The sequence below is a fragment of the Rhizophagus irregularis genome, chromosome 13 (genome assembly GCF_026210795.1).
Source record: "Rhizophagus irregularis chromosome 13, complete sequence".
NCBI classification, from domain to species: Eukaryota; Fungi; Glomeromycota; class Glomeromycetes; order Glomerales; family Glomeraceae; genus Rhizophagus; species Rhizophagus irregularis.
The window spans coordinates 2480262-2503230 of record NC_089441.1 but is presented as its reverse complement, the minus strand read 5'-3'; the positions used below and the strand labels follow the sequence as shown (position 1 = coordinate 2503230).

Here is a 22969-nt window from a genome sequence, read left to right as displayed (position 1 = left end):
CATCAAAGAGAACACTCAAAAGAAAAAAAACCAGTCACAAATCTTGATTTATCCTAAAAAGTAAAAAAAAATAGTATATAAAAAACAAAAAGTTCTAAGTCCTAGGTAAATTATAAATATTTCCCTCCTCTTACATTTTTTCTAGTTGTTTACTTATCAAGCGTTGGAAATAATTGATCGATTCGCCAAATCGTGATAATATCCTTCGTTCTCGCGAAACTATTCGATTTTTCAAGGTTTTACAACCTTCTGGAGTCTTGTTGATAAGCAACTATCGGACATTTATCCGTTCTTTTACTATTTAGTTCCCTAAAGCAATTTTTTTTATTACATTTTTTGGTCGTTCTTTTAAATTAAATCATAATTTTGGTTTTTTGCATCTCGATCCTTATCCTTCGACCCAAAAGTGACCTACATTTTAGACCAGTACGGTGAACCTACTACGGAATCGTTTCCTGAATCAAACGACAATATGTCTTCAAAGGTAAGAACAAGAGAAAACCTGTTTTTTCATGTATTTTCTTCTTATTCATTGCAAAGTTGTTTTCACTTGGCTTTTTTTTAGATCTAACTTTATTTGGTTGTTTCAATACTCTTTACAACAACAATAGTCAAGGCAAAAGCAACCCACATTCAAAGCAGTTGCGGCTAACGATGGTATTTATAATTTAATAATCATTCTTTGTTTTATATAATCTACTCCGTTGATCACTTAAATATGATTAGATCTCAAATACAAGAGGAAATATAAAGAACTTAAGAAAAAGATCCGAGAAATGGAGGAGGTATTAATGGCATCTTTTTTTAAAAACTGTTGTCTTATCGAGCGAATTTGAAATTTTTTTTTTTTCAATTTATCAATCTAGGAAAATGAAAAACTGTCACTCAAACTAACCAGAGCAAAGAAAAATATACAGCGGTTAAAAATAGAGAGAAGGTAACAAATGGTTTATGTCAAACTATGTTTCTAATTTACTCCTTGTTTATTTTATTCTCTTTTTCCAAATTAGCTTCTTATTTGATCGGTTAGAACAATCACAACCCACTAATGAGTCTGAATCCGACACAACATCATCGCCTCCAAGAGCGATAGATTCGGAGGAGGATTTATCTTCGGTGGGTAGTGACAGCAATGATGATAATGGCTCACATGCTATATCTATGAAACAGTGACGCAATTGTTTAAAACATCGCAACCAAAATCATATTGCTTTTAAAAATGCCATAAAGTGGGGGATTGAGGAAGTTATTTATTTTTTTTTGCAATTTATTTTCGTTTACAAATTATTAAAGCGTGAGAGATACATATAATTGGTTGCTTGTTATAATATTTAATTATTCAATCCATATATTATTCGATGTATCTAACTTTGATTTCCCCCTTGCCCTTTCCCCTTACCTTTTGATGTATTTTATACTCACTTTCGAAATCTACCAATCCCTTATTTGATTCCTTTTAAAAATCCAATAAACAAAACATGGATGAATCAATATCATATATATTTTTTCAACTATCAAATTCGTATTTTGGTTTATTGGATATATTTCTATCTTTTGATAAACCAAAAAAAAAAAATATATATTATATTAATTAAAAAATTATATTATAATTCTATAATTAAATTTGTGTGTTATATGAATTTATATTCTTCCTGCGGAAATATATATTTATTTTAAAAGTCTGCGGAAGAATTGTTAGAAGATCATCGTACCGGAAAACGAAAAAAGCAAAATAGGGATCCAAACGCGCCAAAACGTCCAAGAAACGCCTTCCTAATGTATTGTAAATCTCAACGCGATCAAGCAAGAGAAGAAAATCAAAATAAAGGATTTCAAGACGTTACCAGAATTTTGAGTCAAAAATGGAAAGATTTACCGAATGAGGAAAAACAGGTTCGTGTTACATATAAAAAATTATGATTCCTTCGTATATTATATTTGTGACAAATTTAACTCGCCGTTTTTTACAAAATAACAGAAATATTATGACATGTATAACAAAGAAAAACAACGTTATGAAATAGAAATGTCTTCTTATGTTGGTACATCTTCACAATTCGGATATATTCAGCAAGATGAAGGTATACAAAATGAAGTTACCACTTACTTTGTTGAAGGTAACAACGTGTCTAATCATCATCATCATGATGATGGTGAATCGTATAGAAATGATATTAGCGGTGAAGTTAAATCCTCGCTGACAACAGTTGAAACTTCGCGGGTAGCAACAACATCAACTTTGGGATCACCGTATAATAATAATCATTCTTATGAACAATATATTAATGAGAATGAGAGAGGTATTGGATCAGAATTTGAAGAGGAAGAATTTGTTGAAACAAAAGATGATGTTAAATTAGATATCGGAGGAGATGAATATGAATCAGATACTGATAGCGAGAAGATTGATGAATTAGCAGCAGATATTAATTATAATAATAAGAGACGTCACTCAAGAGCTGAACGTGAAGAAGCGATGGAATGTGAAGATGAGGTAAGAATGGAAGATGAGGATAACGAAGGTGAAGCTGGTGATAATAAAGAAGAAAATATTGTTAATGAAACTGGAGCATCCGAAAATGATGAAATTTAATTATACAAGAATATCGATTCTTTTAGTATAAAAAAATCGCGGTATTTTTCAATAGTATATAAAATTCAATACTATTAAATCTATGTAACCTTTTTTTCTATGTAGTAACCTTTTATTAAAATATGGTTTATTATTTTTTGTTTTTTGATATTTTTGGTTTTTTTTCTAGATTCATTTTAATAAACTTCTATTATATTCAATAGAATATTGTTGTAGGATGAATCATCTTATCATCTTTAATCTAACATAATTTACGATTGAATAACTATAAATACATTTTTTTTTTTTTGATACAAATTCTATGCAGGATCTAATTTTGATTGGGTGATAATATAAATCATTTATTTACTCGTTCTTTCATAAATTAAACAAATATAGTTTAAAGAAATTAAGAAATTTTATGAATAAACAAAATGTTAAAAAAAAAAGTTTTTTAATAAATTATGTCTACCAGCTCCCTTGTTCCAGAGCGTCATGTTGCTGTAGTTGGTGGTGGACTTGTCGGTATACTCTCTGTATTATATTTTGCCAAACGTGGCTGGAGAGTGAGTCTTTTTGAACTTCGAGAAGGTAATCTTTAATTATTATCTTTTCTTACACAAAACGAAATAATCATCTTTTGTAAAATTGGTTTATCAGACCTACGTATACAAGAAAATAAAAGAAATATTTCACATAAGTCCATTAACCTAGCATTGTCCGTTCGAGGTTTAAGTGCCTTAAAAAATACTACTCTTGGTCTCGATGAAAAAGTATTAGAATCTGTAATTCCTATGAAGGGTAGAATGATTCATGCTGGTGAAGGTAAGCTCAAAAGCCAACCATATGGTGTTTTTGGAGAGGTAAGGGTTTCTTCTAAATTATTTTTTAATTTTTTGTTCAATGATATAACAATAGAATTTCTCTTATAGTGTATTTACTCGGTGGAAAGGGAAATGCTTCTCGAATTGCTTTTAAATACGGCTGCTACGTTTACGAATGTTAAAATGCATTTCCGGCATCAATTGAAACGGTGCAATTTTGATATCGGAAAATTAGAGTTTGAAAATAAGTAAGATGGTAACTTTGAGTCTCAAACCATGTTTTATATTTCATTAAATCTCATTATCTGCTTCTTTGTTCAGGGAAACTGGAAAACAAGTCGAATATTTAGCAGATTTGATTATAGGCGCAGATGGTGCATTCTCTACTGTTCGAACCCAACTAATGCGTGCTGTAAGGTAATAATAGGGTTTGTTTTATTGAATATGGAAGTTCTATTTTAACATTCAGTAAATTTCTTAAATTTAGAATGGATTATTCACAAGAATATATCTCGCATGCTTATTGTGAATTAACGATTCCGCCAAAAATTAATGACAAAGGAGATGATGATTTTGCAATGGATCCTAATCATTTGCACATCTGGCCAATGCGTTCTTTCATGATGATTGCTTTGCCTAATCGAGTTTGTTAGGATTTTAATATTATTTATTATGTTTTTTATTATTTTAACTTTGAATTTTTATTAATAATATATTTTTATTTAATATAATTTTAGAATAAGTCGTTTACGTGTACGCTCTTTATGCCATTTGAAAATTTTAATGCTATTAAGACAGAAGATGATTTGATGGAATTTTTTAAAAAGTATTTTCCGGATTCTATTCCATTAATAGGAGAAGAACGCCTCAAGGAAGAATATTTTAGAAACCCAAAGGGATCGCTTGTATCTATTAAGGTTATAAAATTTTAATATTTGTATTTAACGTGCCTCACATGACGCGCAATTTTACTTTTGATCGATAAAATTTATCATGAATACAAGAAATATCACCAGAGACTTCTTTATTATAAATTTAAATGCTATTTAATATTCAATGCTAAATAATAATTTTAACGTAATTTTTAGTGCAAACCTTATCACTATAGAGATCGGGTAATTATCATAGGAGATGCAGCTCACAGTATGGTTCCTTTTTATGGGCAAGGTATGAATTGTGGATTTCAAGACGTTGAGGTATTAAATGGTATTTTTGAAGAATACAATATATCAGCTGTGCGAAGCGATGATAAGTTGACTTTTGCGTTGGAAGAATACACAAGACGACGACATCCAGATGTGACATCAATCTGTGATTTGGCGATGTATAATTATATCGAAATGCGATCTAGTGTAGTGGACCCTTGGTATTTATTAAGAAGAAGAGTGGAAGGAACTTTATACAGGCTATTCCCTAGATATGTTATTCCATTATATACAATGGTTAGTTTTTCAACTATGAGATATTCAGAAGCGATGCAAAGATGGAAACGTCAAGGATTTTGGTTGACCATGATGGGCATGTCATTATTGCCAATAGGAACTGTAGCATTTATCTGGATTGGATATCATCAGTTTAAAAGAGTATATCCGCATTACATTAATTTCAATTTGTATTACAATAGAATTATGTAATCAGATAGTTTATGAAATATAATGCATTATGAGTTTAAGTTCTATTTTTTTTATTAAATTTCAAAATTTCAAATTTATTAAAAATTATTTTTTTTAAAAAAAAAAATTATATTTGGTGGATAAATATCAGTTTCCAAATTACCGATGTTATTTTTTGTGTTCTTGTACTCGTAATATGAAAATGGTGGTCATATCGAAGGATCGGCCCATTATTAGAAATATATCATGATCAATCAGATCGAATATATTTAATATTTTGTTCGGGGTTTTTTTATTATGCTTTTCTTTCCCAACTCTTTCTTCATCTTTCTCACTATTTTAAAAACAAACTAAATATCTATTTATACAAATTGTACAATTATAAAATAAATATGTACCGAAAGTTTACAAAAAAAAAGAATAAAATAAATTTGATTTTTTTTTTTGCTTCATGATAACACTTATATATTCGATTATAAAGAGGAACAAAGTGTGTGAAACTCGTTCCATGGCGACAGATTCTTTAAAGAGTTGGGAAAGAGTAGTTGAAGAAACGTTTGGTCTTATATTATCATGTGTGACGTAAAAATTTTCAGGTATTTGGGTCATTAATATGTTGTATTATGTTGCACCACAGAATACTGAACCATTTTTAGAAACATGTAAATTAGAAAAAACTGCAAATTCATTTCAACAGAGTGACAAAAAAATCTTTATATAACCTAATATATCATCTGACATTTTTTTATTAACATGAATAAACTAAACCAACTTTTCACTACGGACCATGATATTTTTACTTTCAATACAACTAAAGAACTAAGTTATAAAAAGAGTAAGAGAAAAGGTTTAATATTTAAGTTTATTGATTAAAAAAAAGGGGACTAAAATAAAATGCTAAAAAAAAAAATATTTTTAAACTAAATAGGGTAATGGATAGCTATCGCAGACCAAGAGATGTTGTCTTTCCTACACCTAGTCCTGTTCCAGAATATATACGCAAAGCAACTATAAGGAGAATAATACAACAACAGCAACAGGAGAGAATAGGGAGAGACAACAATACTTCTGAGAACAGTTCACAAAATAATAATAATAATAATATTGTAAACTTACAACAAGAAGAAAATGTGGACAAGACTGTTACAACAACAAAAACATCTACTATAAGTTCAGAGATTAATGGTATAGATCATAGTAAAAAGATAAATGGACACTTTAGTGCTCGAGAAATAAATAATAGTGAGAATAACCAGAAAATGTCAATAGATCATGAGGATGATGAATCTGAGAAGGAATCATCAAATTCCAATGAAAACATATCAAATAATAAGGACAATAATGAATCTACGCAGGAAATAATATCATCTTCGCAAGATCAAGAATCATCAAATAAAGAACCAATAAATCCTGAGCCACCACCCAAGCCACCGGATGATGGAAATGGAGAGTCTAGTAATAATAAAAAAGATTCTGGAAAGTCTATATTGAAAGGCCAAAATGATGATAAGGAAGAGGAAGAAGAAGAAGAAAGTAGTGATGATTCTTTACCAGATGAAGAAACTCTTGTAAATAAACTGGAGGAATTAACGGCAAAGAAAAAACAATTATGGCAACAGTTACGTGATGCGAAAGCAAAACAAGCCAAAAAGGAACAGGCTGTCACAAATAATGAATCAATAAATAATAATTTGCGAGAGTATGTAAATTTGTTTCAATTAAATTAATTTTTTTTTTTCTGAGAATATATATTATGTTAAATTATTTTATTATTAGAAATAATAATTATTTATTCCAAATTCTAACAATACGATTAATTTTATTTTTATTTATTTTTTTTTTGTAATAAAATAATTTTGTTAAATTTTCTTCTTTTTTTCTGAATAATTAGGGAAACATCGACAAATTATAATACTGGGATGCACGATCAACCGTATAGAGTAGATAGGCATAACAGTATGTTTGGTTTTTATGAGTTTTATATTTATTTTTACGACATTTTCATTTTTATTTATATCAAAAATTGAATTTTTGATTTGTATTCAAGTACAACCTCCTAGTTATATACCACCAACCCGCGATCATTATGATTCCAACTATCTATCTCCATATCATCATCATGAAGATGATTTTACCGCATTTCATCATCAATTACCATTTGGAATAAAACGTATGAATGAACAAACCCCACCGACTCTTGGGCAAATGAATAAAAGGATGCGACATCCACCAAACGGAATGCATTATGAGATGAATCATGGTACTCCTAGTATGTATGGTCTACCGCCAACTGGACCGAGTGCGATGACAGGAAACGGAATGATGGTATAATGTTAATTTTGGTTATTGTATTTTAAAATTTTTTTTTTTTAAAAAAAAAGAAAATTTTTATAGGTACATATTACTAATCCTTTTAATTTGTCTTAGGGACGAGGAAGGGATGATCCATACCCATATTATCATAGGAATGAATTCAGACCACCTCCTCCTACTGCACCATATTTAGATAGATACGGTCGTGGATCAATAAATAATATACAGCGGGTAATGTAAATTTTATTAGTTGTTAACGCCTTTATGATTTATTGAAAGTATTAAATGTATTATTTAAATAGCGATTGTCTGGAAATCCACCAAACAGACTTGCTAGACCACCTGATCGTTCACGTAGATATTAAGTATTAACATGTTAATTAGTATATATATTTAATTATTTTTTTTTTCGAATTAAAAAAAAATTTAATTCCTTTCATGTATAATTGATTTTGTGCATGTTCTTTGAATCTTTTTTATAGTTTGATTTATTTTTATTTTTAGGTCAAACATTGTATATAGTTTTGCAATATATATATATATATTTTTATATATATTTTTTTTTTAATTTTTCAGATTTTTACCAAAAAAATTCCATTTTACAATTATTTGTATTCACTTAGAAAAATATCTAATAAACTTAAATCATGAACGATTCTAAAATATCAATTCTATTTATGTTCTGCGGGAGTTCCAAAGACTGGATATTTCCGGTGTTTATTAGTGTAACCTAAATAATCGATGGTGAATTGGCGAAATCTGATTACCAGAAGTTAATCCTAATCCATTGTTATGCATAGACTAGTATATATTGGATGAAATGCAAATCCCGGTAGCGGATTACTTTACATTTGCCAAAACTATGCAATTCATAATGGAAAATCCTGAAGATAACCGTGGATATTAACGGTTGTGTTCAATTATGTGAAACTTTTTGTTGTACAAAAAACAACGTGGAAATTTTGTGCGAAAAAGAAATCTTGTGAAACAAAAAAGAAAGTTGGTGGAATATACCTTTAACAATACAGTTTTATAAATTAAAGGGTAAATCTTCAGTTCCTCCAAATATTTCTTGAAAAAGATTTTTATTTTTTTAGACAACTTATTTTCTAATACAATCTCCACAATGAATTGGTTAGGGTAAATATTAATATACCTTGCAAATAAGGTGGTTTGATTGAACATTTTATTTATTGATTTACTTATTTAATCTTTTTTTTTTTTGCTTTTTTACTATATTGATGCGTTTGGAATATTATCATAGTAAAAAAAATACTCAAAGAAGTCGTACGCGAACAACTCCAATTTCACGTCCTTTATTCCTTTCAAAACCATTTATTGATGCTTCTTTGGTTGAAGGAAGTTTTAAAAAAATTGTTGTATTGCCTAAATATGTAGATGTGGACGAATGGTTAGCCGTAAACGGTAAATAAACCCATTATTTCCTTTGAGATCTGAAATCTCTTCTCGATAAAATTTAAAGTTTATAGTTATTTAAGTCAAACTAATTTTTTATTTTAGTATTCGAATTCTTTAATTATCTCAACATGTTTTATGGAACAGTCACTGATTTCTGTACACCGGTTAACTGCCCTACTATGAATACGGGCGCTGGGTAAGTCCAACAAATTTATCGAGATGAATTTTTTAAAATCAGCTGATAATTTATATTTATTTAATTTATAGTTTTGAACCTTATACTTGGACAGATCAAAATCAAAAGAAAAATAAGTTACCAGCTCCAACATACATGGATTATGTAATGACTTGGGCTCAGGATCTTATCAATAATGAAAATGTTTTCCCAACAAAAGCTGGTAAGCTGCGATTATTCTCTTCAAAAAGAAAAAAAGTAAATACGTACCATTAAATTGTCTCCTTTTCATTATAACAGGACGAGAGTTTCCTAAAGATTTTCAACAAACTGTTAAAACGATATTCAAGCAATGTTTTAGAGTTTTTGCCCATATTTACTATCAACATTATGAACAAGTATTACATTTACGTGAAGAAAAACATTTTAATTCCTTATTTGCACATTTTATTTCTTTTGCTAAAGAGTTTAATTTGTTACCTGATAAAAAAGAGTTAGCTCCTTTGGAAGAGTTAATTGCACATATGGAAAATAATGGGAGAATCAGTTAAATAAAATGAAGTTTTAACTTGGTAAGGTTGATATCAGTCATAGCTGCTAACTTACTCAATACCGATCATAGAAAATGTATGTATGTATAATTACATATATACTATTATTTATTGTTATTTTGTTATTTTTTTAATAATTTACAGTTGATTTTGTTATTTATTCTCTTGATAAAAAAAAATACATTATCTTCAACATTAGATTTTACTTTTTTTTATGGACAATTATTTCTTTAATTACTTTTGTAATAGATTTTTACGATGTGCATTTATTATGCAAATAAAAATTTTTTCATCCATTGTGATCTTAAAATAGTATGTGTAATCTTCTTTGAAAAGAATAAATTGTCGTCTAAAATCTATGTATCACAAAACCGACTTGACTTTTCAATGCATTATGTAAATCTATGCAGTAACACCCTGCCATCTTGTAAATCAAAAATTTTATCTAATTTGAAATGTTTTTTTTAGTTACTGTTGTTGACCTCGACCTTGGCCTTGTTGGGGACCTCCCGGTGGTCGCATTTGTGGTGGAGGTCTAAATCCTTGAGGTGGAGCTTGTCCTGGGACAGGGAAACTATACAGAAACAGAAATTAATTCTATATAATTAAATACATAAATCAAAATCAAAGTTAACTACTTACCCAGGAGGCATACCACTACGACCTTGGGGATATGGTGGAGGTCCACCGGGCTAACATAAAATGAGAATCACATTAATAGTTTAATTTAACCATTTTAAATGAGAAATATTTTACATACCATTCCCATTGGTGGTGGTCGCATGCCTGGTGGTGCACCACCCCTGTAATTTCCCGGTGGCATTCCTCCCATAACAGGCATTCCAGGTGGTGGACCCATTCCTCCTCTATACCCAGCTGGTGGCATACCACCCATAACAGGAGGCATACCTGGTCTAGGTGCCATACCCGGTGGCATTGCAGGAGGCATCTGTCCTGGAATTGGTGGCCGACCATACGATATTGGAGCAGCTGCAGCTGCTGGCGCACCTCCTCTTGGCTGCATCATTCCGGGAGCTGGCCCACCCACACCGCGTACAGGACCAGTTAGTCCTAAGTTTAAGAAAGAATAGTTATGTATTATAACTTAAAATTATAAATCATACATATGTAAGAATTGATAGATTGATACCCGCTGGAGCAACACCTGGTGGAGCTACTGGCAACCCTCTACCTGCTGGTCGACCTATTCCAGTACCACCTGGTAACTAATCAATTTATAGGTTAAATAAATAAATAAATCGATAAAATATTCGGTAGCTTTATTTGAGTTTAAAAATATACCTGAGCTAATTTAGTTTTCGAATCATCGGCACTTGGTGGTGGTGGACCTTCCACACTCAGACTAATAATGGTTTCTCCTCTTAGAATAACCAAACCTAATGTTCGTTTTTCTTCTTGTTCAGGTTGGCCCTGGGGAACTTTTGACCCACTTTTCGGTTTAATCTTTCTGAATTCTTCACAATCTGCCAAAACAAGATTCATATGTTTGTCAAAGGCAAGCATTTGACCCGTTAATACGCGCGAATCCGCAAGAGTTATGCGGAGTCGGTAATTTATCAGGTTTAACATTTTTGAATTCTTAGAAATCGACTATTTACATTGTATAGAAGAAAACAAAAGTCAATACAGCAATTTAGTGAACTATAATAAATTATTGATAAGATTTAATAAATCGCGAAAATACCATTTCGATTAGAACTATGAAAAAAGGTTGACACGAAATTCTTAAATTATTTCAAAAAAAGTTTTTTTAACTATAAAATCATGATAGATTATGATTGGTAGATGTTTATCTAATTACGGTAACGTAGTAATTGTCTAAAGAACACAAGATCTCCCGGATGATTGCATGTTTTTCGAGAGACAAATCAGGTTTAAATCATGACAATCGTTGAAAATTTGCCATTATATGCTAAAGTTTATTCAAAAAATAAATTTTAAATTTGTTTAGTTATTTACAGGCTCAAGTATTATATTACTTTTATTAGGAATTATGTCTATTACTTTTAAATTTATTATATCACCAATTTGACCTGTTGACTTTATAACTTTTCCTTGAATACCAAATTCGCGTATCAAAGCTGTTCTATCTCCTTTGTCAAATTCTTCAATGATAGTTCCCGTAATTTCTGGTAAATTTCCGTTAGCCTTTAATCGATCAATTAAATTAAGAATCCAAAACTTATTACTTTTCGTTTGTGATCTACGAATTTCTTTTTCGAAGTAAGTGATATAAGGTATATTATTTACTAACTCATCTTTGGAAAAAGGTAAACGACCATTAAGAAGTGATGCTTTTATTTGCCAGTGAACAACTAAATCACTATACCGACGTAAAGGAGAAGTGACTTTTGAATAACCTTCCGTAATGCCCATAGAAAAATGCGGACCAGGTTCAACAGTGGTTTTCGTAGGTTGTACCAATGATCGAATTTTAAGCATAGTAGTAATTGGAACAACTTTAATATCTTCATCAATATTTGATAATATTGATAATACTTCATCATTTTTAGGTTGAGTTCGAAATATAATTGGGATTTTTCTTTCTGAACAAAAGATTGAAGCAACTCGTCCAGCCATTATCATAAATTCTGCTACCATCATACGAGCTGGAGAATAATTAAATTTATCAAGATTAACCTGAATTGTAGGTAAACCAGTAAATATTATTGGATATTGAGTATCAGGTTGAGTCTTGTACAATGGAAAAGGTGATAATGCTGCATTTCCTTGGGTCAGAGATAGATTGAAAGATCCTTTTTGTCCACGATTTTTCAAATGAATGTTTGCAATTTTTTGCAAATCCTTAAGATCCTGTTGACCAGATAATGGAAGCGGTTTGTATTCATTGTTTGGAAGAGAAATTTTGTGCGGATGATAATGGATCTGTTTGTAGACGAAATCAATTTCCTTTTTGAATTTAGAGAAAGAATCCCATGATAAAAATTTATCAACATCATCGTAATATAATATTTTAATATTTCTAATAATGCTAGGCCTAATTTTGTATTCTAGCAAACTTGCATCATCCCCAATTCGTAAGCTGAAAGTGATTACATAATTTCCTCTCGTTTTCCCATCTACTCCCAAACTAAACATTTTCTTGCTTAAATATGATGGTAACATTGAATAATTTCGTTCAGGAAAATATACAGTTTGAACTCTTGAGTGAGCAACCTTTGCCAATTTATGACCAGGATGAATATAAGTAGATGGATCAGCAACATGAATATGCACCCATACGGATTCTGTTCCAGATGAATTATTTACTCGTTCTATTGAAATTCCATCATCAAGCTCATGAGCCGTTGGATCATCTATAGTGTAAACAGGCAAATCACCAAAATCATGTCGGATGTCTTCACAAATATCATGAGGATAAAAGTCATTTTCTCCAAGAAACTCTTCCGTTTTAATTAGTATTGATGATGCCGGTGTCGATGTAACATTTTTCGATGTATCAAATGGTTGGGAATCCAATAAATTTGTAGCCAAATTTATGATCTCTTCTTGATCTTTATCAGCTTCCTTAGATATTCCATGACCGCTCAATTTTGTTGTTTCTTCATAAACGGCTAGATTTTCCCAGGGTGCCCAAATACCAATTTCTTTCAAGAATTGAATTGCACATTCTCTGTCAAAATCTCTTTCATATAACTTCAATGGCTTCAGAATTGCTGATAAATGTGCTTCTAATCCACTTTGGCTATTCTTAGGAGTAAAGACAAAAGTTTTAACTAGGTTAATAAACATTTGATCATCGGATGTAAATTCTGGTAATGTCTCCCCTTTGGTAAATGAAGGCGGTTCTGAAATTTTTTTATCGATTGAACGTATGTATTGAATAATCTTCGTTACTTTTTCTTGAAAATCGGATACTCTCTGATCACGAAGACGAATCCATTCTAATGTTTTTATTATTGCATTAACCGATCTTTTTGATCTCAGTATGTAGGTTTCAATTTGCATAGGATCTGCCATGAAATAAATATTTTCCTTGAAAAGGAACATGTGTGTTGACAACAATTGTGCTTCAGTTGGGTTACCATTCTGAAATACGTGACGCGCTGCGCTTTTAATTGAAATCTTTCTATTTTCTAATTCATCTGCAAATTGTGAATGAAGTTGACGAAATGCAAGAGTTTTGGAATGTAAGAGGATTTGAGCCGATTTATTCAAATCTGACGCAAGCTTTCCGTAATTCTCAGGAATTGGTGAACCAAGGACGAGTTTAGAATTGTTAAATTCTTTATTATAAGCATATCCTGTAATTTTGAAGACTATATCGTCTGAACGAGTTAAAAGTAGGTGATTATTTGGAAGTAAAATTTCATTTTTATACGTAGTTGACGTTGGATCATTACTTAGTTTTGTAATAATTCCTATATAACCTCTACCATTCCTTTATAATATTCAGTAATTAAATGGTATGAAATAAATATTTTGGCAAATGATAATATAATAATCCACATTTACCTTCGCACATCTACAAAATCTCCTACTTGTAATTGTGTAGATTTAGATAATTCAACAATGTCTGATAATTCGATTTCAGGTTCCTTTATATCTGGCGTAGATTGAGTTAATTCCTTTTTTTGAAAGCGTTTAACAATTTTATGTTTTGATACTTCAGAAGACTTTAGTATTTGCACATCTTTACTTTAATATAAATAAACAAATAGATTAAAATCATTTTGCTATTAAATACACAATAAAAATATATACCTTTTTTCTTCTTTAGTAACTTTCAAAGGAACTTTCTGCCGAGATATTTTTTTTGGTTTAGAAGTTTCGGGAACTGACTTTGTTTTCCAATGATATTTTTTATAAGGAAAACGTGAGCTTGACCAGATTTTAAAGTGATAATTTTCACGTATAAAGGAACTGATAAAGACTGGATTGGTTCGTTGCCTTTGAGTTAATTTAAAAGTTTCTTTTGTTATTGATAACATTTTATCATACATTATTAAAAGCTATCGTAAGATTATCATAGATTTACAAACTAAAGCACATGTTATATGACTATTGTAGCACAAATGAGGCAAAATTGGTGGCTCAGACGCTCAGTATAAAAATGCATTAAATGGTGATCGCAACTCACAAGAATAATAGTAATTACGATATTATAACTTATCTTCAATCTCCATTGACATAAAATTAGACACAATGTCCGATCAAGAGTTAGAATCTAACAATTCCAGTGCTAACACTAGAAGACTGTATTATTGCCATCAATGTCGGAGAAGAGTAGAGGCTTTAATGGCCCCATCTCCAACTTGTCCTCACTGCAATGGCGGTTTTGTAGAAGAAGTGAGTAATTTCATAACAATTAATTCAGATACGACTGTATCGTCTAATGCACTTGAAGTACTATATTTGAGCTTATAAATTATGTGTTGTTAGTTCTGATTTTATTAATTTATTAAATTAGCTTGGAGAAAATGATGATCTAAATATTGAGAATGCTGGAGGACAGGATTCTGATGATGAATTTGATGAGACAATTCATTTAAATACTCAAAATGGGCAAGATTTTGTACAGCAACTCCTTCAAATGTTTTCGATTCAACCTGGGCCTAATGTCCGAGTGCAAACGGAAAGTCGGGATGGTACAACAACTATAACAGCTACAACAACTACAGGAGTAAGAACAACTACAACAGCGACAGAAGGAGGAGCTTCTGAACAACAAGGTGAAGGTCTTCAAGATGGAAATCAGCAGCAGCAGCATACACATCGTCCAAATATTATCTTTGCAATGGGTAGTAATGCACCGAACGCTGGTGAAGATCGTACACCTCCATTTTTAAATATTGCACAGTAAGTTTTTTATTCGTGTAAAAATCCTCTTTTACTTAACTGTGTTTTTTTTTATTTATATCATTACTCCTATAAAAATGTCTGTCGGTTATAATTTTATTAACCAATGATTTTCATGTCAGAGTGTTCCAGAGGATATTAGAAAATGGTGGCGGAACAAACAATACAGCAAATTTCTTGAATTTCTTTAATATTGCAGGTGATCCAAGAGATTATGCATGGGGTAATACAGGATGGGACAATATCATTACACAATTAATGGAACAACAAGCTGGGTACGTTAATTAGCGATTTTTTAAGTATAAGTAATGTTAATTTAATCAAGTGCTATTAAAAAATTTACATTTTGTTTGAATTTCGAATGAAACTTTCGGAAAAATTTAACAAAATAATAGAAGACAAGCTCCACCACCAGCTACAGATGAAATAATTGAAAATTTACCAAAGTTGAAGATTACAAAAAAGCAAGTCGGTTAGTGTTTGCATGGGTTCCTTTTGATCGATAATGGAGATTATAATTCTCAAATGTTCAAAATTTCGATAATGGTATATATTTCTTACACTTTGATGAATGAACGTATTCTTCCATAAAAAGTGGAAGAACAATTGGGATGTCCAGTTTGTAAAGATGAATTTCAAATAGACGAAGAAGCGGTATACCTGCCTTGCACTCATACTTTTCATTACGATTGTATAAAACCGTGGTTAAAAATGAACGGAACCTGTCCTGTTTGGTACGTTATTACTGTATCCAATTAATGATTTTTATTCATAATAACTGCGGAGTTTAACGTTCTTTTAATTTTTGAATAGTCGATATTCACTAGTTAGCCAGGAAAGCAATGAACAGAACGCGCATAATAATAATAATGGTGCTGGTTCATCGAGTAACAATAACAACAATAATAATAATTTCAGGTCAACCCCAACTTTTATATTCAATTCCAATTCTTCCTTACCTGGGACTTATCCAGGAAATCAACAAAATAATGGCCAACAGAACCAAGATGAAGATTTTATGGAATTGGATCATGATCTTGATTAATAACGGTTGGTAGGAAGTATTACCAATTTTGAATTTAGTCGGAAGGACTTTTTTGTAATTATGTTTTTTTGTCTTTATTTCTTTTTTGATTTCATACTTATGTAAACCATCCATAAAAAATATTTCCTTCAATAAATAGTAGACTATATTATGCAATTTTTTTTTATTTTCTTGCAATTATTTATATATTGAATGTGTAATAGACAATGTATTTTTTCTTTTAACTCAAGTAAGCATTTATTATTATAAACTTTTTATATTACTGAATTCATATAAAAAATATGAATAATAATAACGCAATTTTTTTCTTAGATAATTAATGAGAAAAGAAATATATATTTACTGTAATTAAATAAAGTAATAAAAAAATTTATTGATTTTGATTACTACAATTCAAATTTTAAATATTTTTTTGCACGTAATAATCAACTTCGTATTTTGTTGGCAAGATTTGAAAATCCGAATCAAGTAGAGTATGAAAGAAAAAAAAATTAAACCTGATTGTTTATTAATAAAGTTATTAAGAAAATATCACAACTTACCTGTTTACACATGATATCTGGCACAAAATTCTTTAATACGTTGATAAGCTTCATTCAATTTCTCAGCTGGAGCTGTGGTTACTATACGAACTAATGAAATGTTTTAAGAACATTTAGGGATCCTCAGTTTAATTGCGTTATCCAATTGAAATAACTTACCATAATTAGGATAATGAAAACTCTAGAAATTTTATAATTTGATTATTAACACAATTTAAACCGTTTCCTTCCTTTTTGTAAAACTTACTTACCTTTCCCGGTAAACATAAAACTGACTCTTCTTGTACCAATTTCTCACTGAATTCTATATCATTGTTAATATCTTTAAATTCTTCTATATTAATTCCGACCATCATATACATGGCACCTTGAGGCACAATAACATGTAACCCAGGGATTTTCCCCAAAACATTGGCACTTAGTTTTGCGTTTTCTTCTAATAACTTGTCGGTTTCATCATGAAATGATTGAGGCGTATTCATTATAATATCAGGTAGAGCATTTTGAATTAATGAATTAGCTCCAAGTATTAAATTTGCTAAGGAAGCTAAACCTGATCGTACTTCATTTAATATATTGTTATAATCATATATGAAAATCCACCCAACTCTCCAACCCGGAATTAAGTACCTTTTTGCTAATCCGCTAATTTTTAATATTGGAACTGTTTTAGTTAAATTTGCTAAAGGATAAAATATATTATCTCCATATACCATATCTTCATAAATTTCATCACATATTACTGGAAGTTTGTAAATTTCACATAATGATAATATTGATTCTAAATGTTGGCGAGTAAAATTAGATCCACATGGATTAGAAGGATTGTTTATAAGTAAGCAAGCCGTTTTGTCATCGATTAAAGATGATAAATGATCTAAATCCGTTTCCCAATTACGGTCAGGCTATAATATAATACAAGACCATTTATTCATTATATAAGGAACTTGTTAAATTAATTAAAAAATCAAAATATGAATATCTACCAATAAATTATAATAACGACATTCAATTCCCTTTGATTCTGAAAGAGTCTGATAAAGCGAAAATCCGGGCCTTGGAAGAAGAATATTTTGTCCTTCGTTACATAATACGCTTATCGCAAGACTCAACGCATCCGAAGCTCCACTCGCTAAAACAATGTCCTAATATAATAAAAAAAGTTTGAATCGAACATTTTTAACAGTAATTTTAGCGGATCATGAAAACTTGATCACCTCCGAAGTTAATGGAGCTTCTTTTGTTGAAAATTTTTTCGCGAGAGCAATCCTCGCACTTTCAACTCCTAAAGAGAAAAGTTAAAATAGGAGAATTTATAAATGAGTAAAAATGTAACTTACCAACTGATGGCACGTATCCATTCGCTTTATAAGATTTCAACTGAGTTATTACAGCATCGATGCAATTTTCGTGAATTTTAAAATTTCCATAATGTGTAGGATCACCTGTCATCCAAAATCGATTTTATTAATTTTAGTTTCAGTTGATTTCATGAATTAAAAGATAATTTACCTAGTGCCAATGAAATATACTCTTTCTCAGGATTTGGAGTAACATTCATATTATAAACTATTTCACGAATAGGATTCTTTGTACGTTTGGCAACAATTGAGGCAGGAACACGCCATTCCTTCATACGAGACAATTTATTGTTTACATTATTATGAGAAAAATTTTGCACGGTAGACATAGTTATGAAAAAAAAATTCTTGATTTGTGTCACTATCGCAGTCTTCCTTTTTATCTACATGGAGCTTTTTTTTGCCGTTACACTAGATCTTTGATCTAAAAAAATTCACTTTTCCCAGAAAAAAAAAAATAAATAAATAAAAATTAAAAAACTAAAATTAAAGAAATAAAATTAACTTCTAAAAAAAACGAAACGTGAGTTACTAACATTTTATATTCTTACACTTCACAACGTTCAACCTTTAATCTTATTATCTGTTTATAATAGGTTAACACAATGTCAAGTCTTTTACCAAAACCAAATTCAAATTTGGAATTTGACGAAGCAACACAAAAAGAATTAGGAAAGTTTTTGGAAAGTGAAAATGCACGCATGAGATTACAACAATCAATTCATACATTCACGGACTTATGTTGGGATAAATGCATTAATAAGATTAGTAATAAAATTGATCGTGGCGAGGAAACTTGTTTAACTAATTGTGTTGAAAGATTTTTAGATACTAGTTTGTTTATTGTTAAACGTTTAGAAGAAACTAGAAAAAATTTAAGTTGATAGAAGATACTACATATAGAAATAAATATGTTATTGAAGGTTGGGTAATGGAGTTGCAATTTTAAAGAAATAAATTTATCACTTGTAGTTTTCTCCCAAAGAATACTGTTAACGAGATTAGCCTGGTATTTTTTAGTAAAAACTAAAATGGTTGATATAACTTATGTCTCGTATTTGTTCGCTTGCCAATATTTATTTAGCTTTAGAATAAATTTCACATTTTTGAGTTGAAATCCACTCTTGAAAACGTAGCGTATCATAAATGTCAGCCATGAACGGAACTTTCACAAACCCTTGTGCGAAATGTAAAACTAAATAAAAGGCCGATTTTTATGTTGCGCATTGTATCTCCAACCTTTATGAGGAGTACGTAGTTCATCTATAACACCAGGAGGAAGTGGAGGATCCAAATTTATATCCCAGGTTAATTCTCTAGCAATCTCCGCTGATGTATCGAAAGATGACTCTAAAAAAACCATAATTCGGTTTAAATAAATTCATAATTCACATAAGAATCATAAGTTCCTTCGTGATTTTCTTACTTTCTCGTTCTCGTTCCTTTGGTTTTTGAGGAAAAGGTATGATTATTTTAGTTCCAGCAATTACACGTCTCCATCTCATTGTTCCATTCCCATCAATATCAACCTTCTTCCATTCGGATCGAACAGCCCTCTTTTCACTACTTGGTCTACTTTCACTAAAAAGAGGTTACATATTAAAATTTCTTACAAAAGAAAATAAATTCAAAATACTTACTCATCGGTATCATCAGGATGTACATGCATAACATTTGAAACATGTATTGGTTTAAGAACAGAAGCCAACCACCAGCCACCAGTTTTATCTTGATTTTCAGGATTAATTTTACTAGGATTTAATTTAGGTACAGTCATTCTGCCCATATTAACATTTTCAATCCACAATCTATTACTTAATTTATCAATACTCTTAACTTTTCCGACTTCATTTTTTGCTTTACCAGCTATTACTTTAACTAAATCTCCCTCAAAAATCTTCCATCTTACGATCCGATCTTTTGGATGTACCCATTTTTGTGGTCTATTAAATTTCCTCATAATTGCATTTCCATCTTTGAATTTTGACCAATTTTGTCTTAACATATGAACGGGACCTTTTTGCATTCTTGATGACATTTTGATAAATCGAGAGAAGAAACAGTATGTTAGATGAAAGGATGAAGATCTTATCAGTCACTTGATTAAATAGATCAACATCTGTAATATAACATGATTTTTGATTTTTATCATACTATTTTTTCCCACGAATAGGGTGCATAATTTATAACCTTTTTCACAAATGTATCGTTTCTTTACTCTTTTTCTCTCTAAAAATGGGTTCGCGTCTAGTCGATTTATTAGTTTGCGATTTTGACGAGACTATAACACAGAATGATACAATTTGTGAAATAGCTAACTTAGCTTATGAAAAAAGAGCAGAAACGGGAAAATGTCCAAAACCGCCAAATTGTCCAACTCTTTTCTCAAATGATAGTGACGAAGAATGTCCACCACCTTGGTTACATTTCGTCGAATTATATTTTAAAGAATATAAAGAACATATTAAACATTGGTGTGAACAACATTCTGAAGATACTCTTCAAGATCATTTTAAGATGTTAGAATCATTAAAAATGGTTGAAAACAAATCAATTGATAGAATTGAAAAATATGGATGTTTAAAAGGGGTTTGTTATGATGATTTGATTGAAAAAGGAACATCAGTAAAGAAAAGAGATGATGTATTAAATGTATTAAGAAAATTTATTTCTAAAAAACAACAGAATTGTGAAAATTTTCTTTTAAAAGAACCTCATTCAACTTTTAATGATGATGTGAAATCCCATATTGAAAGAAATTTGTATATTATTTCAACGAATTGGTCAAAAGATTTAATATTAGGGAGTTTATTTGAATTAGCATCTGAAAATAAATTTAATAAGAATAACATTTTTTCTAATGATTTAATTTATGACAATAATTGTTCTGTTGGAAAATTAGATCGTAAAGTTTTATGTGCGCTTGATAAACTTGAAATATTTGATCAATTAAATACTTCAAAAAGTAATTTGTCCGTTTATATTGGTGATTCAAATACTGATTTACCATGTTTACGTGAGTATAATAGTATACTTTAAAGCCGAATTCAACACATGAATTTTTTAATTAAGACATGTTTTAATACTAATGCATGAATTTTATTTATAGTACAAGCTAATATTGGGATTATAATGGGGAATAATAGAACTCTTACGAAATATTGTGATAAATATAAAATTGAAATCGTGGAAGGATTAACAGATTTTAGACGTTATAATATTGATGATATGTGTAACGAAAGTGATCAAAAAAATGGAAAGTTATATAGAATACAAAATTGGAAGGAAATTTCTGATAGTGGTTTACTAGATTGAAAATAGCTTTTGTAATTATCAATGTGGTTATTTATGATTTATTTATTTTTTCGTACTTATTAGTTAATAAGATTATATTTACATATTGAATAAATATTCATTTAAACTATTAACTCAGCCTTTGATTATTCTATATATTATTGGTTTTAGGGTATGTGAAAAAATTTTTTAACTAAAAATTAAACGTGGCCTTTTTTAGTAGTATTAAAGAAGGTTTTAACCACAAAAACTTGAACAGCTGCCATTCCAACAATTAACATACTTTCAAGTAAAGCAAACCAGAAAATTCTATTTTCGGTACTCTTAACAGTTGAAAAATTTCTATTTTCTCTTGTTCTAAAATACTTTTGAGTTCTAGAAACAGTACTTAAACTACTGCTAAGTCTTATAAGACTTTCTTCCATACTGCTCGTATGTTCAGGTTGAATACCTTTAGATGGCGGTAATTCTGCTCTTGGTTCATTTTCAATAGAAATTTCAAAATCAACAAGTTTTTCTGCAAATGTTGACATATCATTTGCAAAACAAAATGAATATTCCCCAACATAATTTGCTGTAAAAATATAATCTCCTTGTCTCTCCCGTTCACCATTTAATACTATCCTATTACGTGGATCGGTTACCACATAATCAATATCAAAAGACCCACCAGATTGAACCTAATTAATTGATTAAGTAATTAATTAACAAGTCTTTTATTTTATAACTTTAGGCACATCTGTAAAACTTACTGCAAAATAAAAAGCAACTTTTTCGCCAGGTTTATCGGCCCAAGCGTAAAAACACGCTCTTTCATGAGCAGCAACATTATATGTTAAAGATGTTCCCTCTGAAGTCCTGAGGAGTAACAAAATAAGTAAAATAAATAATAAAGACGAAGTTGACTTCTTCATTGTTCAAAATTGGAAAAACTTTTGTTTAACCTGTGTTTAAAATTTTTTCGAATTTTTGGACTTCAAATTCTAATGGACGAATTTAGTGCAACACTGAATGGCCAATAAAAGATTGACACATTGAAGTTAATTAAATTAATTCATTATGATCAAAGACATCATCTTCAAGGCAAGTCTCAAAGATTCCATGAAGTCTAAATTTTAGTTATAATCTATACGGCGAGAGATTGGTATGAAACTCATATTAAAGGAAAAAATTGGGAATGCGCGAATATTCTGGATAATACAGGTGCAGCTACCATCGCTGCTATCGATGGTTTAAGATTTTCACGTGAAATTCACGTGATATTTGGCCTGAATTATAAATTAGCCAGCATTAAAATATAACAAATTTCCAATAAAATGTGGCTAGCCAAAATAACAAATTTCCGATAAGCAACAGAATAGGACCCGCTTATAAGATAGGTCACCCAAGCCTAAACTAAATTTCTTTGCAGATCTTACT

At 30.2% G+C, this 22969-nt stretch overlaps 12 protein-coding genes across 12 annotated transcripts; 7 read left to right on the top strand and 5 right to left on the bottom strand.

Annotated features, from left to right (window-relative positions):
* Positions 1-472: 472 nt before the first annotated feature.
* OCT59_005128 (uncharacterized protein) lies at positions 473-2813 on the top strand (the record flags this gene model as incomplete). The annotated part of the gene is made up of 7 exons (XM_025320423.2): positions 473-484; positions 612-657; positions 727-785; positions 867-937; positions 1011-1116; positions 1681-1893; positions 1979-2813. 7 exons carry the CDS (start codon positions 473-475, stop codon positions 2591-2593), a joined length of 1122 nt encoding a protein of 373 aa, XP_025171309.1. The 3' UTR covers positions 2594-2813.
* Positions 2814-2959: 146 nt separating this feature from the next.
* Positions 2960-5568, top strand: OCT59_005127 (uncharacterized protein). The gene is made up of 7 exons (XM_025320424.2): positions 2960-3163; positions 3233-3435; positions 3505-3644; positions 3718-3813; positions 3884-4040; positions 4134-4313; positions 4485-5568. The coding sequence occupies exons 1-7, from the start codon at positions 3037-3039 to the stop codon at positions 5028-5030; spliced, it is 1449 nt and encodes a 482-aa protein (XP_025171310.1). The 5' UTR covers positions 2960-3036; the 3' UTR covers positions 5031-5568.
* Positions 5569-5759: 191 nt separating this feature from the next.
* On the top strand, positions 5760-7989 carry OCT59_005126 (uncharacterized protein). The gene is made up of 6 exons (XM_025320425.2): positions 5760-5844; positions 5938-6708; positions 6901-6965; positions 7057-7334; positions 7437-7553; positions 7625-7989. Exons 2-6 carry the CDS (start codon positions 5942-5944, stop codon positions 7685-7687), a joined length of 1290 nt encoding a protein of 429 aa, XP_025171311.1. The 5' UTR covers positions 5760-5844; positions 5938-5941; the 3' UTR covers positions 7688-7989.
* A 336-nt stretch (positions 7990-8325) lies between these two features.
* On the top strand, positions 8326-9781 carry OCT59_005125 (uncharacterized protein). The gene is made up of 5 exons (XM_025311473.2): positions 8326-8462; positions 8587-8747; positions 8844-8937; positions 9009-9139; positions 9217-9781. Exons 1-5 carry the CDS (start codon positions 8449-8451, stop codon positions 9465-9467), a joined length of 651 nt encoding a protein of 216 aa, XP_025171312.1. The 5' UTR covers positions 8326-8448; the 3' UTR covers positions 9468-9781.
* Positions 9598-11215, bottom strand: OCT59_005124 (uncharacterized protein). The gene is made up of 6 exons (XM_066138177.1): positions 11173-11215; positions 10770-11078; positions 10618-10693; positions 10228-10538; positions 10110-10159; positions 9598-10041 (listed from the first exon to the last, which is right to left on the bottom strand). The coding sequence occupies exons 1-6, from the start codon at positions 11173-11175 to the stop codon at positions 9936-9938; spliced, it is 855 nt and encodes a 284-aa protein (XP_065997350.1). The 5' UTR covers positions 11176-11215; the 3' UTR covers positions 9598-9935.
* Positions 11216-11367: 152 nt separating this feature from the next.
* OCT59_005123 (uncharacterized protein) lies at positions 11368-14452 on the bottom strand (the record flags this gene model as incomplete). Its single annotated transcript, XM_066138176.1, has 4 exons — positions 11368-11400; positions 11493-13890; positions 13965-14147; positions 14214-14452. 4 exons carry the CDS (start codon positions 14450-14452, stop codon positions 11368-11370), a joined length of 2853 nt encoding a protein of 950 aa, XP_065997349.1.
* Positions 14453-14589: 137 nt separating this feature from the next.
* Positions 14590-16743, top strand: OCT59_005122 (uncharacterized protein). Its single transcript, XM_066138174.1, has 7 exons — positions 14590-14798; positions 14920-15308; positions 15431-15583; positions 15704-15780; positions 15904-16042; positions 16122-16582; positions 16666-16743. The coding sequence occupies exons 1-6, from the start codon at positions 14655-14657 to the stop codon at positions 16351-16353; spliced, it is 1134 nt and encodes a 377-aa protein (XP_065997348.1). The 5' UTR covers positions 14590-14654; the 3' UTR covers positions 16354-16582; positions 16666-16743.
* Positions 16576-18606, bottom strand: OCT59_005121 (uncharacterized protein). Its single transcript, XM_066138173.1, has 8 exons — positions 18408-18606; positions 18236-18340; positions 18113-18180; positions 17882-18040; positions 17147-17800; positions 17055-17076; positions 16896-16985; positions 16576-16782 (listed from the first exon to the last, which is right to left on the bottom strand). Exons 1-7 carry the CDS (start codon positions 18583-18585, stop codon positions 16900-16902), a joined length of 1272 nt encoding a protein of 423 aa, XP_065997347.1. The 5' UTR covers positions 18586-18606; the 3' UTR covers positions 16576-16782; positions 16896-16899.
* Positions 18607-18664: 58 nt separating this feature from the next.
* Positions 18665-19382, top strand: OCT59_005120 (uncharacterized protein). The gene is made up of 2 exons (XM_025333566.2): positions 18665-18779; positions 18853-19382. Exon 2 carries the CDS (start codon positions 18862-18864, stop codon positions 19138-19140), a length of 279 nt encoding a protein of 92 aa, XP_025171318.1. The 5' UTR covers positions 18665-18779; positions 18853-18861; the 3' UTR covers positions 19141-19382.
* Positions 19059-20329, bottom strand: OCT59_005119 (uncharacterized protein). Its single transcript, XM_066138172.1, has 3 exons — positions 19897-20329; positions 19683-19837; positions 19059-19606 (listed from the first exon to the last, which is right to left on the bottom strand). Exons 1-3 carry the CDS (start codon positions 20292-20294, stop codon positions 19452-19454), a joined length of 708 nt encoding a protein of 235 aa, XP_065997346.1. The 5' UTR covers positions 20295-20329; the 3' UTR covers positions 19059-19451.
* A 94-nt stretch (positions 20330-20423) lies between these two features.
* On the top strand, positions 20424-21571 carry OCT59_005118 (uncharacterized protein; the record flags this gene model as incomplete). The annotated part of the gene is made up of 2 exons (XM_025320430.2): positions 20424-21272; positions 21366-21571. The coding sequence occupies exons 1-2, from the start codon at positions 20492-20494 to the stop codon at positions 21569-21571; spliced, it is 987 nt and encodes a 328-aa protein (XP_025171320.2). The 5' UTR covers positions 20424-20491.
* Positions 21037-22502, bottom strand: OCT59_005117 (uncharacterized protein). Its single transcript, XM_025320431.2, has 2 exons — positions 22303-22502; positions 21037-22230 (listed from the first exon to the last, which is right to left on the bottom strand). The coding sequence occupies exons 1-2, from the start codon at positions 22462-22464 to the stop codon at positions 21751-21753; spliced, it is 642 nt and encodes a 213-aa protein (XP_025171321.1). The 5' UTR covers positions 22465-22502; the 3' UTR covers positions 21037-21750.
* Between the last annotated feature and the right edge of the window lie 467 nt (positions 22503-22969).

Bases quoted from the DNA above. Each gene is read 5' to 3' on its own strand.
- OCT59_005126 (XM_025320425.2), top strand. From the start codon at position 5,942: ATGGATAGCTATCGCAGACCAAGAGATGTTGTCTTTCCTACACCTAGT. The intron at 7,335-7,436 runs GTATAATGTTAA...AATTTGTCTTAG, and splicing joins TGACAGGAAACGGAATGATG to GGACGAGGAAGGGATGATCC. The intron at 7,554-7,624 runs GTAATGTAAATT...TTATTTAAATAG, and splicing joins CAATAAATAATATACAGCGG to CGATTGTCTGGAAATCCACC.
- OCT59_005121 (XM_066138173.1), bottom strand. From the start codon at position 18,585: ATGTCTACCGTGCAAAATTTTTCTCATAATAATGTAAACAATAAATTG. The intron at 17,077-17,146 runs GTAAGTAAGTTT...TAAAATTTCTAG, and splicing joins TTTTATGTTTACCGGGAAAG to AGTTTTCATTATCCTAATTA. The intron at 16,986-17,054 runs GTAAGTTATTTC...ACATTTCATTAG, and splicing joins TTTTCATTATCCTAATTATG to TTCGTATAGTAACCACAGCT.
- OCT59_005120 (XM_025333566.2), top strand. From the start codon at position 18,862: ATGTCAAGTCTTTTACCAAAACCAAATTCAAATTTGGAATTTGACGAA.
- OCT59_005119 (XM_066138172.1), bottom strand. From the start codon at position 20,294: ATGTCATCAAGAATGCAAAAAGGTCCCGTTCATATGTTAAGACAAAAT. The intron at 19,838-19,896 runs GTAAGTATTTTG...ACCTCTTTTTAG, and splicing joins CATCCTGATGATACCGATGA to TGAAAGTAGACCAAGTAGTG. The intron at 19,607-19,682 runs GTAAGAAAATCA...TGGTTTTTTTAG, and splicing joins AAAGGAACGAGAACGAGAAA to AGTCATCTTTCGATACATCA.
- OCT59_005117 (XM_025320431.2), bottom strand. From the start codon at position 22,464: ATGAAGAAGTCAACTTCGTCTTTATTATTTATTTTACTTATTTTGTTA. The intron at 22,231-22,302 runs GTAAGTTTTACA...TCAATTAATTAG, and splicing joins AAGTTGCTTTTTATTTTGCA to GTTCAATCTGGTGGGTCTTT.
- OCT59_005122 (XM_066138174.1), top strand. From the start codon at position 14,655: ATGTCCGATCAAGAGTTAGAATCTAACAATTCCAGTGCTAACACTAGA. The intron at 15,309-15,430 runs GTAAGTTTTTTA...TTTTCATGTCAG, and splicing joins CCATTTTTAAATATTGCACA to AGTGTTCCAGAGGATATTAG. The intron at 15,584-15,703 runs GTACGTTAATTA...ACAAAATAATAG, and splicing joins TTAATGGAACAACAAGCTGG to AAGACAAGCTCCACCACCAG.
- OCT59_005125 (XM_025311473.2), top strand. The intron at 8,748-8,843 runs GTAAATAAACCC...TTTTTATTTTAG, and splicing joins CGAATGGTTAGCCGTAAACG to TATTCGAATTCTTTAATTAT. The intron at 9,140-9,216 runs GTAAGCTGCGAT...TCATTATAACAG, and splicing joins TGTTTTCCCAACAAAAGCTG to GACGAGAGTTTCCTAAAGAT.
- OCT59_005127 (XM_025320424.2), top strand. From the start codon at position 3,037: ATGTCTACCAGCTCCCTTGTTCCAGAGCGTCATGTTGCTGTAGTTGGT. The intron at 3,814-3,883 runs GTAATAATAGGG...TCTTAAATTTAG, and splicing joins CAACTAATGCGTGCTGTAAG to AATGGATTATTCACAAGAAT. The intron at 4,041-4,133 runs GTTTGTTAGGAT...ATATAATTTTAG, and splicing joins TGATTGCTTTGCCTAATCGA to AATAAGTCGTTTACGTGTAC.
- OCT59_005124 (XM_066138177.1), bottom strand. The intron at 10,539-10,617 runs GTATCAATCTAT...TCTTAAACTTAG, and splicing joins ACCAGGTGTTGCTCCAGCGG to GACTAACTGGTCCTGTACGC. The intron at 10,160-10,227 runs GTATGTAAAATA...ATTTTATGTTAG, and splicing joins GACCACCACCAATGGGAATG to CCCGGTGGACCTCCACCATA.